The 14,038-nt window shown below is 42.1% G+C and overlaps 1 protein-coding gene across 1 annotated transcript in view; it reads right to left on the bottom strand.

Moving 5' to 3' along the window:
- Positions 1-2,948: 2,948 nt before the first annotated feature.
- The window catches only part of FYTTD1 (forty-two-three domain containing 1), a 38,277-nt gene continuing 27,187 nt past the window's right edge, over positions 2,949-14,038 (bottom strand). The window contains exons 6-9 of the mRNA XM_050779086.1: positions 13,884-13,945; positions 11,610-11,684; positions 10,086-10,212; positions 2,949-5,408 (exon numbers count right to left, since the gene is read on the bottom strand). Coding sequence (XP_050635043.1) covers positions 5,310-5,408; positions 10,086-10,212; positions 11,610-11,684; positions 13,884-13,945 — 363 coding nt within the window. The 3' untranslated portion in view covers positions 2,949-5,309. The remainder of the gene's footprint in view (positions 5,409-10,085; positions 10,213-11,609; positions 11,685-13,883; positions 13,946-14,038) is intronic.

Genomic DNA, 14,038 nt, shown 5'->3' on the forward strand with positions numbered 1-14,038 from the left:
CCACTTTTAGGGCAGGCACAGTGGCTCACACCTGTAATCCCAGCACTTTGGGAGGCTGAAGTGGGCAGATCTCCTGAGGGTAGGAGACCAGCCTGGCCAACATGGTGAAACCTCATTTCTACTAAAAACAAAAATTAGTTGGGCGTGATGGCTCAAGCTTGTAATCCCACCTACTCAGGAGGCTGAGGGACAAGAATCGCTTGAACCCGGGGAGGATCCTGGGAGGCAGAAGTTGCAGTGAGCCGAGATCGTGCCACTGCACTGCAGCCTGGGTGACAGTAAGATTCCATCTCAAAAAATAAAAAAACTCCACTTTTATAAACTCAAAGCAGTATGAATAGGATTGAGGTAAATCCCATTCTCTTCCTTGCTGAATACATTTATATATTTGCTGAATATATTTAATAAATGTTTGATCCTTCCATTGCTTACTCCTTTAAAAAGAAGTCCTAATAATTGACTTTTTAAAACTTTAGGCCGGGCTCGGTGGCTCAAGCCTGTAATCCCAGCACTTTGGGAGGCCGAGATGGGCGGATCACGAGGTCAGGAGATCGAGACCATCCTGGCTAACACAGTGAAACCCCGTCTCTACTAAAAAATACAAAAAAATAGCCGGGCGAGGTGGCAGGCGCCTGTAGTCCCAGCTACTCGGGAGGCTGAGGCAGGAGAATGGCGCAAACCCGGGAGGCGGAGCTTGCAGTGAGCTGAGATCCAGCCACTGCACTCCAGCCTGGGCGACAGAAAAAAAACAAAACAACAAAACAAAAAAAAAAAAAAAAAAAAAAAAAAAAAAAACTTTATACAGGAAAATTCAGACAACATGATTCTTTTCTCATTAAAAGGAAATGGAGTAAGTAGAAATTACACATGCACACGAGGAGAATAGCTTCCAACTAATCTTTAAACACTGGTACACCTCATCTGAATACACTCAGAAGAAGACATTTCAGTCCCAGAATGGCATCACATTTGCTTGTGTTATCAAGCTTCCTATTAAACATAGATAGAAAATAAGCTGTAGGCCGGGTGCGGTGGCTCCTGCCTGTAATCCCAGCACTTTGGCCCAGGCAGGCGGATCACCTGAAGTCAGGAGTTTGAGACCAGCCTGGCCAACATGGAGAAACCCCATCTCTACTAAAAATGCAAAATTAACAGGTCGTGGTGGTGGGCACCTGTAGTCCCAGCCACTCGGGAGGCTGAGGCAGGAGAATCGCTTGAACCCAGGAGACGGAGGTTGGGGTGAGCTGAGATCGCACCATTGCACTCCAACCTGGGCAACAAGAGCGAAACTCCATCTCAAAAAATAAAATAAAATAAAACTGTAGTGAGAAGGGAAATAAAAGGTATCAGAAGTCTACAAGTTCTAAGTAAACCTTTAAATCCCTATTAATGGTCCACCATAGTCCACAATTCTTGTAGTAAATGCTGTTGATTGAAGTATCATTTTTTTAAAAAAAGAAGCTAGTTCCAAATTGATCTATCCAAAAAGAACCCTCTCTAAAGGAAGCTTTACATGCTTAACTGCTTTTTCACAGTGGCAAGAAAAAAATAATAATTCTGATGAAAACTGAAAGCACTACTGATCAGAAATGAATTATTTTCTGCTTTAATATTACCAATATGGTATTCATTTTCTCTACTGCCAAGTGAGTTATTTTTTCTCTAATCTCTTTGTAGTAAAAATAAATCAACAAAAATTACTCTGGGCCTGTATATTTTGTGTGAATTACAAAGCTATTAACAGCAAAATATTAATAATTAGATATACACACCTATTCTAATAAAAACTAGCCACTGAGGATTGAAGCTTGTTTCCTCAGACATAGTATTTTATGATTGGCTTAAACAGTTGACCCCTTGAACAACGTGGCTTTGAATTACTTGGTTCTACTCACAAGCAAATTGTTTCGAACCAAAAAAAATCTTGGAATGCAAAATCCATGTACACAGTGGGCCAACTTTTCGTATACACAGGTGGACTTCAGTATTGTGCAGGGTTGGGTATATACAAGGGTCCTGGAACCAATCCCCCATGTATACTGAGGGACAACTGTAATTAAAATTGTGGTGAAGAGTTTATGCCTGCTTTTAAAAACTGCGTATCTGATTAGGAATACTGGACTTTTCTAACAGGCCTACCTAACTTGAATAACAAAGTAATAAAGTATAATCATCACTGGTAGAATATATTTACTTACCATGCTAAAAATGCTAAAACATGGCTATTACCAATTCTTAGGTATCTGAAAACCATACACCATTCCACTATTTTCTGTGGGTGTTCAATTCACAGAAGCAGTTTATTATCAATTAAGAATTAGAAGATCTGAGCTCAAAAAATAACTCTGCCACACGCAACTCTTAAAAACACTGGCACTCACTTTATTAAGATGTAAAAGGAGCGGTAATCCAGTATTCTGCATTGCAAAGTATATTGGATTCTTTTTTTTTTTTTTTCTTTTGAGACAGAGTCTCACTCTGTCACCCAGGCTGGAGTGCAATGGCATGGTCTCGGCTCACTGCAATCTCTGCTTCCTGGGTTCAAGCAACTCTCCCGCCTCAGCCTCCTAAGTAGCTGGTACCACAGGCACATGCCACCACACCTGGCTGATGTTTGTATTTTTAGTAAAGATAGGGTTTCACTGTGTTGGCTAGCTGGTCTTGCTCCTGACTTCGTGATCTACCTGCCTTGGCCTCCCAAAGTTCTGGGATTATAGGCATGAGCCACCCTACCCAGCCTGGATTCTATTTTTTAGATTCATTTGTTGGAGCTACAAATGAAATCATCAAAAGAGAGACGGATGCTAATAGGAGAGACTAGAGTGAGTTACCAATTTTGCTAGTAGATAACGTTTCACACCCTAAAAACTACAAATAACCACTACAAAGTTCTTCATAACATAGAATAATCTAAAAACCACAACTCAATCTTTAGAGCTAAGAATAAATCATGTGAAACCTGTAACATTTTATTTGTTAAAAATGAACAGCTTCAGAATAGATCTAAATGTAACTTTTCCAAAAAACACCAAAAAGTACAGTGTAAAGCACCTCCTCATTAAATACAAACTTCCGTTTTGTGATGCACTGCATCAATGTTTTGCATATACCTTGATGCAAAGAAAATTTTAAGTTGCATCCTGTTTTTTAAAAAAACCAAAACTTAAGAACTGAACAAGGATTACAACCACATTCCAATAAAGAAAATTTTCCTTCAACAAAGCATATTGTTTTGTTTATATACATGTGACCACCAAGAGTTTTAATTTAGTTGTACCAAAGGCAAAACATTATACTTAAAATTAAATTACAGATGCATGAAGAATAAAAGTTTAATATACCAAAGACAATTTGTTATTTGATGCACTCAATGTCAGTATTTGGGGCAATTTTTAAGGTTTTCCCAAAAAATGGCATTAATAGCTCTATACAATAGGTAAGAACAGGAAAATGAAAACACTTTTATACCATATTTTCACAAACCGTTCTAAAGACAGCAAACTCGAGCTCAGCTGCTTTTCCTTGCTTTAAAATAAGCTACCAGTAATTCTAAATCAGACTAAAATGTACTGTTCCTAGACCAAATACAGGCATTCATACTTGCAAAAATGTTTTGCAATGAGTTCTTGGCCTATATGAAAAGCATCAAATAGCTAAGGAGAGACTAGAATTTATTTTCAAATTCTGTGACTGACTTCCAATAATCACTTATCAGTACAAGTACCAGCAAAATATCAGATATTAAGGATCAGATTTAATTCTTTGGTATAAGCGTGAAAACTGTTACTGATAGCTTTCCATGGCTAGCATAAATCATTAAGTAACTCAAGAAGCATGAGAGGCAACAATGAAGTCTAGTATACAATGCAAGGCAGGCCAAGAACGATGTTTGTTTTACAGGAAAAGTCAACACTAACAATCTACTCCTGAGAAACTAACACCTATTTAGATGTTTTTAACATAATGGCAAACTAAAACGTCAAGCTTCAAAATGACCAAACTTGTAAGGTATAGCTGGAAGATTTTGCTGCATTTGGCATTATACCGTAATTTACAGTATACAACATCTGAGGACTCAGTACTATCTTGGCACAGACTCACTTCCCCCACTCCCTCAGAGGTGGCAGGTGGCGGGGTGGTGGGGGAGGGCCTTTGCTCCCCATAAATGCCTGAACTTTAATTTATACCATGTAAGAAATCAGTGAAAGGTAAACAACAAGGTTAATGTAACTCTATTATAAATTTTGCATTTTTTCTGTGACATATACAAGTATATTTTTGTTTTTGGAGCTATAAATTATTTAATTTTGCAATCTTCAAAGCTCATAAATTTCAACTTTTCAAATAAGAAATGTTAACTTCAAATAAGAAGTCTAAGACTTTATGGCTATTAATTTTACTATCAAAATATCCAAGGGACTCAATTCAATGTAATAGTTATAATTCTTCTAAATATCATTTGAATACTTTGTGGACACTAGACTCAAGACTATGCTAAATCCAAACAGTACACCTATACTGGGTTTTGAAGTTTTTCATCTCAACTACCTGTCCTTCAACTTGCTACTTACTTCCTCTCATGCCTTCGTTTATTAAACACAAACTGTCATTTTTAAAAACTGGATCTTCTCCTCCAAGGCCCTATCAGATAACCTTGTAAATATGCATTTATAGCCTTTAACACCAACATTTTAAACTGAGACTAGTACCTAGAGTCACATTTCTTGTTAAAAGTTCAGCACTAAAGCTGTATAATTCCAGGGGATTACACTGTCTGAAAAATGAACCAAGTTCTAGATATTCCCATAAATCTTAAAACCCAAAACTGGAATTCTAATACATTTTTTTTGTATCTCTAATGAAGAAAAGGCAACTGTACTGACTACATCAACACTATTAAAGGGTAAGTGACAGCAACAAAGGGACCTACTCATGTTTCTGAAGACCAAGATTTACCATGACAAAGTCTAAAATATGGGCAAAGGTGATGAGATCCTGAATACCACTATCATAAAAAAATCAATTTCTATCTTTCTGTCTTCCTTCTGCTGCATGAGGAACCAAAGAAGTCAAACAGATGATTGTTCTGTCTGAGCCAACCATGAAATCTTCAAGAACAGATAGGTATAATCCCTATTATTCTTTCAGGGCATTATTTTATACGTTAAAAAAAAAACTTCAAAAATAAAAATAAGAGTTATTTAGCCTTGTGAATATTTTGAAGTAAAGTTTCTTGAATTTCTGTAATGAACTCTTCAAGCAATTCAACTTTTCAGAGTCATCTCTCAAAAGTTCCTTTGACATGGGACCTATCCCACGGTTACAAAGCGGCTTCCCCCTTTGTTGTATGTGAGAGTGGCTCTTTGTTCCTTCAGGATCCCAAACCGCTCGTTCAACGTCATCCCTGTCTAGAGAAAAGAAAAAAACAAAAACAACAACAAAGCAACAATTAACAATTTTACTGAAAGCCATATTTGCTTTGGAAAAATAATGTGATCTTATGATTAATTAAAAGTAACGACAACTAACATTTTACTATTATGTGTATGACCTCATATAAAGCCTACATTATATACTATATAAAACACACATATGCTATAATGCCTAGAAGTCATACACCCAAAGCCCCTATCTGAATTATTTTCAGGCTCTGTAAACACTGCCACCAACTCATGATGTCACTGATAAAATAACTCTTCAGACCTGTAAATATTTTATAGCAAATTCTCTTGGATTACGGTGAGTTCAACACAGAAATTCAAATTCAAATGAAAATCTGTTTTTTTAATTAACAACAGCATCTATAAACTATACCATTTCTGGAAAAAATAATAGTAACAAAATAAAAATAAGCAAAACAAATTTGGTCAAATTTTTTTTTTCTTATTTTTTTATTGAGAGAGTCTGTCTGTCACCCAGGCTGGAGTGTAGTGGTGCAATCTCAGGTCATTGCAACCTCCACCTCCTGGGTTCAAGCAGTTCTCCCACCTCAGCCTCCCGAGTAGCTGGGATTACAGGCACGTGCCACCACACCCAGCTAATATGTTTTATTTTTAGTACAGACGGGGATTTTCCATGTTGACCAGGCTGGTCTCAAACTCCTGACCCCAAGTGATCCACCCATGTTGGCCTCCCAAAGTGCTGGGATTACAGGTGTGAGCCAGCGCACCAGGCCAATTTGGTGAAATTTCTATCCATCCTTCGTATCTTCAATTTCACATTATTTCAAGGAATACCAAAAAACCATCTGACAAAATCGAATACCTATTCATGATAAAAATTCTCAGCATATCGGGAATAGAAGGAAGTTTCCTCAATCTGACAAAGAGAATCTATTAAAAAAAAAAAAAAAAGAAAAGAAAAAAAAAAAAACTGGGCCAGGCATGGTGGCTCATTCCCGTAATCCCAGCACTTTGGGAGCCTGAGGCAGGCGGATCAAAAGGTCAGGAGTTCGAGGCCAGCCAGGCCAGTATGGTGAAACCCTGTCTCTACTAAAAATACAAAAAACTTAGCCGGGTGTGGTGGCGCATGCCTGTAATCTCAGCTACTCGGGAGACTGAGGCAGGATAATTGCTTGAACCCAGGAGGCAGAGGTTGCAGTCAGCCAAGATCACGCCACTGCACTCCAGCCTGGGCGACAGAGCAAGACTCCATCTCAAAAAAGAAGAAAAAAAAAAAAAAAAATATATATATATATATATATATATATACGGCTAATATCATACTAAATGGTGACATATCTATTGCCTTCTCATCAGGCTTTGGAACAAGGCACGCATACAAGTATACATCTTAACCACTTCTACTCAACATTGGACTGGAGGTCCTAGCCATTGTAACAAAGCAAGAAAAGGTTTAAAGATTGGAAACGAATTAGGAGAATGAAACGATTGTTTACACAGAAAATCCCAAGCTGGGCAGCCACAGAAGGCAGGCAGATGGCTTGAGCTTAGGTGTTCAAGACCAGCCTGGGAAATGTAGTGAAACCCTATCTGAAATCCTGTCTCCACAAAAAATATAAAAATTAGCCAAGTGTGGTGTGTGTGCCTGCATCCCCAGGCGTGGTGGTGTGTGTACCTGTACCCCCAGGCGTGGTGGTGTGTGCCTGTATCCCCAGGCGTGGTGGTGTGTGCCTGTATCCCCATGTGTGGTGGTGTGTGCCTGTATCTCCAGGCGTGGTGGTGTGTGCCTGTATCCCCAGGCGTGGTGGTGTGTGCCTGTATCCCCAGGCATGGTGGTGTGTGCCTGTATCCCCAGGCGTGGTGGTGTGTGCCTGTATCCCCAGGTGTGGTGGTGTGTGGCTGCATCCCCAGGTGTGGTGTGTGCCTGTATCCCCAGGCGTGGTGGTGTGTGCCTGCATCCCCAGGCGTGGTGGTGTGTGCCTGCATCCCCAGGCATGGTGTGTGTCCCTGTATCCCCAGGTGTGGTGGTGTGTGCCTGTATCCCCAGGTGTGGTGGTGTGTGCCTGCATCCCCAGGTGTGGTGTGTGCCTGTATCCCCAGGCGTGGTGGTGTGTGCCTGCATCCCCAGGCATGGTGTGTGTGCCTGTATCCCCAGGTGTGGTGGTGTGTGCGCCTGTATCCCCAGTCCCTGTATCCCCAGGTGTGGTGGTGTGTGCGCCTGTATCCCCAGGCCTGGTGGTGTGTGCGCCTGTATCCCCAGGCCTGGTGGTGTGTGCCTGCATCCCCAGGCCTGGTGGTGTGTGCCTGCATCCCCAGGCGTGGTGGTGTGTGCCTGCATCCCCAGGCGTGGTGGTGTGTCCCTGCATCCCCAGGCGTGGTGGTGTGTCCCTGCATCCCCAGGCGTGGTGGTGTGTGCCTGCATCCCCAGGCGTGGTGGTGTGTGCCTGCATCCCCAGGCGTGGTGGTGTGTGCCTGCATCCCCAGGCGTGGTGGTGGGTGGTGTGTGCCTGCATCCCCAGGCGTGGTGGTGTGTGCCTGCATCCCCAGGCGTGGTGGTGTGTGCCTGCATCCCCAGGCGTGGTGGTGTGTGCCTGCATCCCCAGGCGTGGTGGTGTGTGCCTGCATCCCCAGGCGTGGTGGTGTGTGCCTGCATCCCCAGGCCTGGTGGTGTGTGCCTGCATCCCCAGGCGTGGTGGTGTGTGCCTGCATCCCCAGGCGTGGTGGTGTGTCCCTGCATCCCCAGGCGTGGTGGTGTGTCCCTGCATCCCCAGGCGTGGTGGTGTGTGCCTGCATCCCCAGGCGTGGTGGTGTGTGCCTGCATCCCCAGGCGTGGTGGTGTGTGCCTGCATCCCCAGGCGTGGTGGTGTGTGCCTGCATCCCCAGGCGTGGTGGTGTGTGCCTGCATCCCCAGGCGTGGTGGTGTGTGCCTGCATCCCCAGGCGTGGTGGTGTGTGCCTGCATCCCCAGGCGTGGTGGTGTGTGCCTGCATCCCCAGGCGTGGTGGTGTGTGCCTGCATCCCCAGGCGTGGTGGTGTGTGCCTGCATCCCCAGGCGTGGTGGTGTGTGCCTGCATCCCCAGGCGTGGTGGTGTGTGCCTGCATCCCCAGGTGTGGTGGTGTGTGCCTGCATCCCCAGGTGTGGTGGTGTGTGCCTGTATCCCCAGCTACCCAGGAGGCTGAGGTGGGAGGAAGGATCGTTTGAGCCTGGGAAGTCAAGGCTACAGTGAGCTATGATTATGCCACTGCATTCCAGTCTTGGTGGCAGAGCGAGACCCTGTTTCAAAAAAAAAAAAAAGTCCTAAGGAATCTACAAAGTCAATACAAAAGTAAGTGAATTTAGCAAGATTACAGGATACAAGGTTAATATGGTTAATACAAAATTGTCAATGTGGTTTTTGACTTTTTTTTTTTTTGGAGATGAGTATTGCTCTGCTGCCCAGGCTGGAGTGAGTGGCACGATCTCAGCTCACTGCCATCTCTGCCCCCTGGGTTCAAGCAATTCTCCTGCCTCAGCCTCCCTAGTAGCTGGGATGACAGGCACCTGCCACCACACCAGGCTAATTTTTGTATTTTTAGTAGAGACAGGATTTCACCATGTTGGCCAGGCTGGTCTCGAACTCCTGACTTTAGGTGATCTGCCCACCTCGGCCTCCCAAAGTGCTGGGAACACAGGCGTGAGCCACCGCGCCTGGTCGGTTTTGACAATTTGTTATTAACCTTGTATCCTGTAATCTTGCTAGATGGCTATAGTCAAACAGCAGATAACAGTGAGTATTGGTGAGGATATAGAGAAATTCAGAACCCTCATAGACGCTGGCGGGAATATAAAGTTGTAGCACAGACTCTTCTAAGGAAAACAGTCCAGCAGTTCCTCAAAAGATTAGATAAAGAGTTACTATAAACCGGCCGGGCGCGGTGGCTCAAGCCTGTAATCCCAGCACTTTGGGAGGCCGAGACGGGCAGATCACAAGGTCAGGAGATCGAGACCATCCTGGCTAACATGGTGAAACCCCATCTCTACTAAAAATACAAAAAAAAATCTAGCCGGGTGAGGTGGCGGGCGCCTGTGGACCCAGCTACTTGGGAGGCTGAGGCAGGAGAATGCCGTGAACCCGGGAGGTGGAACTTGCAGTGAGCTGAGATCCGGCCACTGCACTCCAGCCTGGGCGACAGAGCGAGACTCCGTCTCAAAAACAAACAAACAAACAAAAAAAGAGTTACTATAAACCTAGCAATTCTACTCCTAGGTATTTACCAGGGAGAAATGAAAACAGATGCTCACACCAAAACTTCTGCGCAAATGCTCAGAGTAGGATTATTCATAGTGTCCGAGGAGTGAAAACACCCAAATACCATCCAGTAACGAAGGAATAAATAAGATGTGGTATATACATATGATGAACACTGTTCAGCAGGAAAACAAAATTAAATACGGACACAATATAGATGAACCTTGAAAACATTATGCTAAGTGAAACAATTCAGTCACAAATATATACTGTATGATCTGATTTATATGAAATGTCAAAATAGGCAAACTGGCAGACAGAAGTGGGTTAGTGGTTCCCTAGGTTTCAGGGGGCAGTTAGGATACCTTGTTTATAATTCACGATTATAATAAATGTTTTGTTAATTAAAATATTCTCAGCAGATGACCCAAGAAAATACAGAAAATGTTTTTTACCTGTTTTCCGACGCTGTTTATGTCAAACTGTAGGGGAACACCTTTAGGAACTTTCCGGGCGTCACTTTGCTCCCGCTTTGTTAAAAATGAAGGTGCAGCAGTGCGAGTTAATCGTGGTTTCTGAGTTCTATTAGAAAAATATTAAAGTATCAGAGCAGCTTAACAATGAAAGGAAAAATAAATTAATTTGGTACTTAAGACATCCTGTACCCATGTTCAAATGTATTAGGGCCATTTTATTTGTGTTTTCAAAAAAACGGTGTCATTGGCTACTCTAGACTAAAATATATCATTGTTCAGAGAATACCTCTTTAAATAGAACTACAAACTTTTCAACAAGTTGGAATGTTTGGTGATTCCTAACTCTTGATCTTCCATTAAAATAAAGCAACCTCTAAAGTCCTAGGCACCCATCCTACACTCTTTTCATTTCAATCATTAAGATGGCTGGATGGCTATGCACTGTGGCTCAGGCCTATAATCCTGGTACTTTGGGAGGCCAAGGCAGGAGGATCGCTTGAGGCCAGGGGTTAGAGATCAGCCTAAGGAACATAGCAAGACCCCACCTATACAAAAAAAATTATAAAATAAATAAAATAAAATTAGCTGGGTGTGGTGGTGCATGCCTATGTTCCCAGCTACTCGGAGGCTGAGGCAGGAGAATTATTGAAGCCCAGGAGTTCGAGGCAGCAGTGAGATTATGATGGCACCACTGCACTCCAGCCTGGTCATCAGAGTAGACCTTGTCTCTTAAAAAAATCAAAGAGATGCTTGAATAGAACATAAGCTCCATAAATCGACAACGTTTATAAAGCAATAAATTTAAAGAGAAGGTAGGTCTGTATGGTCTGAAAAATAAAGACATCAAAAATATTACAGGCATTGGGGGAAGTAGCAGCATGTATACTGTCATCTCATCTTGTTTATTATTGTACATAAAAATACACATATTGGGTCAGGTGCAGGGCTCTCGCCTGTAACCTCAGCACTTCGGGAGGCCAAGGTGAGAGGACTGCTTGAGTCTAGGAGTTCAAGACCAGTCTGGGCACAAACAAACAAAAAAGCCAGGTGTGGTGGTGGCACCTGCAGCCCCAGCTACTCAGGACTCATGGTGGTGGCACCTGCAGTCCCAGCTACTCAGGACTGGGGAGGCTGAGGCAGGAGGATTGCTTGAGCTTGGGAGGTCAAGGCTGCAATAAGCCATGATCATGGCACTATACTCCAGCCTGGGTAACAGAGCCACACTTTGCCCCCAAAAGAGGGTACATATGATATACATGCACATAATTTTTAAAATATTAAAAAACACTGTTCAACATGGTCATTTAGGGCTGCAGAATCAGGAATCCAGAAAACTCTTCCTTTTAACTTTACATGACACTGTTTCCATATTGTATCACAGGCATTACTTCTGCCTGGTTTATCCTCACTTGGACATCATTCTCTGGGCAGAAGTCTAATACTTTCTTATGATCTTGTGTAATGAGAGGTTATAATTTTTGCAAAAAGAAAGAAACAACTTACACTGGGCATTGAACTGCTCCAGGATTGTCAATAGATACAGTCAAAATCCCTCCATTTGTGGTGGAAGTCCGCCATCTAGTATCAAAAAAAAATAAAATTCACTAAATGTAAGTTGATAAACCCTATGTATATTCAAAATAAAAATAAACATTTTAAAAGCAGCCATTACTTTTTCTTAGCTTGCAAGAAATAAATACCTAAACCCCACCATGACATAATGAATCAACACCTTGGGTGCAGAACTGGGCATCTGAATTTATTAAACATTTTTCAGTGTGATAAATATATACAAATTTTAAAAAATCAAATAGTACAAAAGAACTTCTAATAAAAAGCAACAGTCCCTCACCCCACTATTCTCCTGCTTTCCATTCCTACTCTCCACAGGCAGCACTTCTAACCTTTGTTTTTACTGCTTGCTGGTTACTTCCAATTCACTAAACAAGATGCTTATGTAGTATAAAACCTTGCTGCAGCCGGGCGCAGTGGCTTACACCTGTAATCCCAGCACTTTGGGAGGCCGAGGCAGGTGCATCATGAGGTCAGAAGCTCAAGACCAGCCTGGCCAAGACAGTGAAACCCCATCTCTACTTAAAAAAAAAATACAAAATTAAGCTGGGCATGGTGGCGGGCACCTGTAATCCCAGCTACTTGGGAGGCTGAGGCACAGAACTGCTTGAACCCAGGAGGGGGAGGTTGCAGTGAACCGAGATTGCGCCATTGTGCATTCTGGGCAACAGAGCGAGACTCCATCCCAAAAAAAAAACTTGCTATGATGAATAGATTTAGTTCATCAAACTATCCTCCAGTTTCCTTACCTACCTTGAAACATTTTGATGGCTATGTCACTACTTCCCTGCCTTTGTAACTTAAAATACTTAAATCTCTGTTTCCTTCAGCAGAATCCCTTGACCCCGCCCCCAGCTCTGTGGGAAAGGACCTCAGTGCCTCTGTTCCTTCCTTCCACCTCTGCCCCTTTGTTTGTGCCTCTCACTTTCTGTCAGCTCTTCCTTTATATTCACGAGTCAAAATCGGACACTTACATTACATTCTGTTCTCAAATTAACTATGTTGTGCTTTGTCTAACAGGTTGATTCTCAAAGTTCAAAACAAGTAACATTTATATATGATCATGATTATGTAAATATTGTTCACTGCAGAAGCAAAAACGCTACGATTATTCTTTCCTTCCCCATGGTTTCTAATGTCATGACCCCTGTGCTAAAGAATACTACCAGTATCTGTTTCACAGTTTCCTAACACTCCAATTGCTAAAAATCATGCCCCATAGTTTGCATCATATCTGGACCATGACCATGTTTTATAGCCAGCTCTCTGTATCCACAGGTTCTACATCCATGTATTCAATCAATTTCAACCACAGACTGAAAACAATCCATGGATATGGAGGGCCCATTGTAAGGGACTTGAGGATCTGAGGATTTTAATCTCTTCAATGGTCCTGGAACCAATTCCCCTGAGACACAGAAGGCCAACTGTATCTATTTTGTTTTCCAAAAACTAGCCGTAATTTTAAACAGTTAATCTCAAAACCTAATCACACTGATGGAATTAGTATGTTACAACTCACACTCAGGAGGTGTGATTATAACAGGATAAAATAGATTTTCAAAATTTTTTTTATAGGGCTAAGAAAAAAAGACTGTGAAAAGGAAAACTATTGTTTTTAAAGTTGTACAAATTTTCTAAAAGTTGTACTGAACTTTATTCTATTCGTTCCCTAAATAGGTTCATTTGTATGAAAGTAGTTATAGCCAAAAAAGAAAGAAAGAAAAAAAAAGCTGTTTCATTAAAATGGAATAGCCAATAAAAAATAAAAATAATAAAAAACAAGTAATCTACTTGGCACTAAAACTGTTACAACATCGACATGTGAAAACTCAAAAGGATTTTTGGCGAAAATTAACAAAGGACAAAACAGGATTTATTTATTTTAGGTTCAATTTAAAAAATTTTTTTTGGAGACAGTCTCCATAGCCCGAGCTATGCTGCTCAGGCCGGTGTGCAGTGGCGATGCACAGGTGAGATCATGGCACTTCACAGCCTTGAACTCCTGGGCTCGAGCAATTCTCTTGCTTCAGTCTCCCCAACTAGCTGGGACTACAGGTGTGTAGCGCCACTATGCCCGGCTTTCAGGCTCTATTTTATTTTGGGTTTCAATTAATTTCTTCTGGACTGAGGCACATGATAATTTGGGTAGTCAGTATTCTGGGAGTTTTGAAATAACATCTTGAAAAACAAATGGAAACTTACTGACGAGTTCTCTTTGCTACTACATCGTCTAGCAGTTGTTCTGTATTCAACTGGGCCTGAACCTGAAGAGAAAAAAAAAAAAAAACAGTAGGTCCCACAGAAAGCAGAGGATTGAATCCAAAGAGCGATCCTGCTCTAGAACCTTATAACCCAGT

This window comes from Macaca thibetana, chromosome 2, assembly GCF_024542745.1.
Source record: "Macaca thibetana thibetana isolate TM-01 chromosome 2, ASM2454274v1, whole genome shotgun sequence".
Taxonomy (NCBI): Eukaryota; Metazoa; Chordata; class Mammalia; order Primates; family Cercopithecidae; genus Macaca; species Macaca thibetana.